This window comes from Etheostoma spectabile, chromosome 3 (genome assembly GCF_008692095.1).
Source record: "Etheostoma spectabile isolate EspeVRDwgs_2016 chromosome 3, UIUC_Espe_1.0, whole genome shotgun sequence".
Lineage (NCBI taxonomy): Eukaryota > Metazoa > Chordata > Actinopteri > Perciformes > Percidae > Etheostoma > Etheostoma spectabile.
In genome coordinates this window covers 29,802,921-29,805,689 of record NC_045735.1, presented here as the reverse complement: position 1 = coordinate 29,805,689, position 2,769 = coordinate 29,802,921, and the positions used below count along the sequence as shown (strand labels likewise).

The 2,769-nt window shown below is 36.7% G+C and overlaps 1 protein-coding gene across 1 annotated transcript in view; it reads left to right on the top strand.

Moving 5' to 3' along the window:
- The window catches only part of LOC116683221 (extracellular calcium-sensing receptor-like), a 6,233-nt gene that overhangs the window by 3,025 nt on the left and 439 nt on the right, over positions 1-2,769 (top strand). The window contains exons 6-7 of the mRNA XM_032509828.1: positions 1,990-2,113; positions 2,220-2,696. Coding sequence (XP_032365719.1) covers positions 1,990-2,113; positions 2,220-2,696 — 601 coding nt within the window. The remainder of the gene's footprint in view (positions 1-1,989; positions 2,114-2,219; positions 2,697-2,769) is intronic.

The following is a 2,769-nucleotide window of genomic DNA, read 5'->3' as shown; positions in this document are numbered from 1 at the left end:
GCTTGAGACCATGTTCACCTCTTAGGCTGTTGTATGAACTGTTGGTCAACACATCAGCTAATGTGTTCCTAATATTGTGCAATATAATTTATTGGTAAACAAACAGAGGCACATGACACCTTTAAATAAACTTCAAGCTGACAGCAATTGCATGTGAATGTTGCAAAAATCAACTCTACTGATAATCACCCATTATTGATTGTCATAACAGATTCCAGTTAAGTTTGGTGGCTATGAGAGCTCAGTGCACTTATTATTAATGAACGTTATCTTAACAAGAAAGTTACTTTCACAATCGTCACCAAGTCATGTACAAGGACAAAACTAAATTGCAAATTCTTAAAATAATGTTTTAAAATGAGTCAAAATCGGTTTGACGAAATGAATACTATTTCTAAATTTATGACAACTCTTTCTAAAATGTAAGAACAGCTGTTACCAAATTGTTAACTAGTGTAACATCCTAGTTCCCGGTTAGGGGTTATGAAAGTAAATATTAATGTAATAGCAGGTTAACATAATGTTAGCCTGTTTCAAAATTAGTGTGTGTATTTCGCCAGATTATTCAAATTGCCAGGCCAATAAGCAAAAGACTAACACCTGTTTTTGGTTTTTCTCTATTAGCAGGGTTTTTGGTAAATGTGGCACATGTGTTTTCAAATTGGTAGTATTTTATTACTTTGCTTGTGTTTTTGTTTATTTTCAGTGCTACTTGTCTTTCTAATGTTGAGTTAGTTCTAATGTGACTAAACTGAATTGTATCTGTGCAAAGATTGTCCTTAGAGAGGTGTCCCCACATTCCTCTCGTTAAGGTGAAGATGTCTATGCACTTCTCTGAAACCTGAGACTCAAACGCATTCTATGCAAGACTGATTCGGTTTGTCACTAATCTGGTAAACCAATCGCTGTCTAATACACAAAAGACAGCAAAGAAACCTCAAACCTTCAGCACAGAGAGCAAAAAATACACTATCAACAGTTATAGGCCAAAAAATGGATATAAACGTCTCTGTGTACATGAATCAATAGATTAAATTACGTAACCATTTTCACAAACTGCCATGAGATGGGTTGGGAGTTGCCAAAACGGACCAGTCAATTGAACTAGTGCGCTAGCCAGCAAGCTAACTTTGCCTTATTGTTTGTTGAATTGCACAAACAATAACACTAATTGCAAATAAATCTCGATATCTCGCAAAACAAAATCAAGAGCTCGCAAAAGTGATTGTTTCAGTGCATATTTTTTTATATTAGAATTTATTAATTCAATTTTTTTTCTCCATGTATAAGTCAGGATCTTGCAAATACAACTCAATATCTCGCAAAACAAAGTCAAGCTCTCGCAAAAGTGATTGTCCCCAGTACATATTTTTTTTGTAATTTTTAAATTAAAAAAAAAAAAAATCCCTTTTTTTTTTCTCTGTGTCACCTCAGGTTCTCCGTAGTAAACCACCTTACACAAATCATACATCAAAAGAGAGTAGTTTAACATAGTTTAAAATGTGTCTGGAGTGGGACTTTAAGTAAACCAAGTCAATGACAATAGCTACATTTTGTGAATTGACTATAGTTGAAGGGAATTCAGTGTGAAAATAGTATTTTACAGATGAAATTTAATTAAATTGTATTGAATTAATGCAACATTCAAATTCCAAGATTAATTCCTAAAAACATTCAAATTACAGCAAAACAAATGCAGCAATTATGGTCATAAGCCAACAGCCAATATTTTGTTGGGGAATAAATAAGATTGCCAATGGCGATTTAAAAAATCAGGGTTGTTATACTCCCTCAAAATCCTCTTATGTATGAAACAAATGTGTAAGTCACAAAATTGGATAGATTAGTTGAAACACAGCTTTCATAGATCACACTGGACTTTTAGCTTTTAGTTTGTATCTGAAATAGATATTTTATAACAAAGCAGTGACACTGTCTAATATTAATTATAATCAGTGTCTTTCTGAGTGGCTGAACTTTGCCTCTCAGGCTTCCCGGTCTGTATGCAGCAACAGTTGTCCTCCAGGTTCCCGCATCGCCAGGAGAAAGGGGGAACCCATCTGCTGTTTTGACTGTGTACCCTGTGCTGAGGGAGAAGTTAGTAATACGACTGGTGTGTTCTGTTCTTTCTTTTATCACCCTTTCTCTTGTGTGCTGACCTGCTTCTGTCTAAATGTGGCTTCTTTAAACTAAAAGTTATCTTCTCTTCCCATCGCCAGATTCTTTAGAGTGCTCACGTTGCTCAGAGAACACATGGCCCAATAAAGACAGAGATCTCTGCATCCTAAAGACTATTGAGTTCCTGTCTTACCATGAAATAATTGGTAGTGTGCTGTGTTTTGTATCTGTCCTCGGAGCTTGCATTTCTCTTTCCATCCTCGCCATATTGTTCAAATACAAAGACACGCCATTGGTTCGGGCCAACAATATGGAATTGAGCTTCCTTCTCTTGGTGTTTCTTGCTGTCTGCTTCCTTGTTGGCCTGCTGTTCATTGGTGAGCCTACAGACTGGCTTTGCCGTATGAGGTACCCAGCATTTGGAATCAGTTTTGCTCTATGCATTTCGTGCCTCCTGGCCAAGACAGTTGTGGTCCTAATGGCTTTCAGGTCCACACTGCCAGGAAGTAATGTCATGAAGTGGTTTGGACCCAACCAGCAGAGAGCAAGTGTCCTTCTAGGAACAGCTGTTCAGGTATAAACACTTTCCGCAATCAACTCTATACATCTCTTTTCAACTGTGTTGATTTAAAATGAACATCCTGTTTTTCC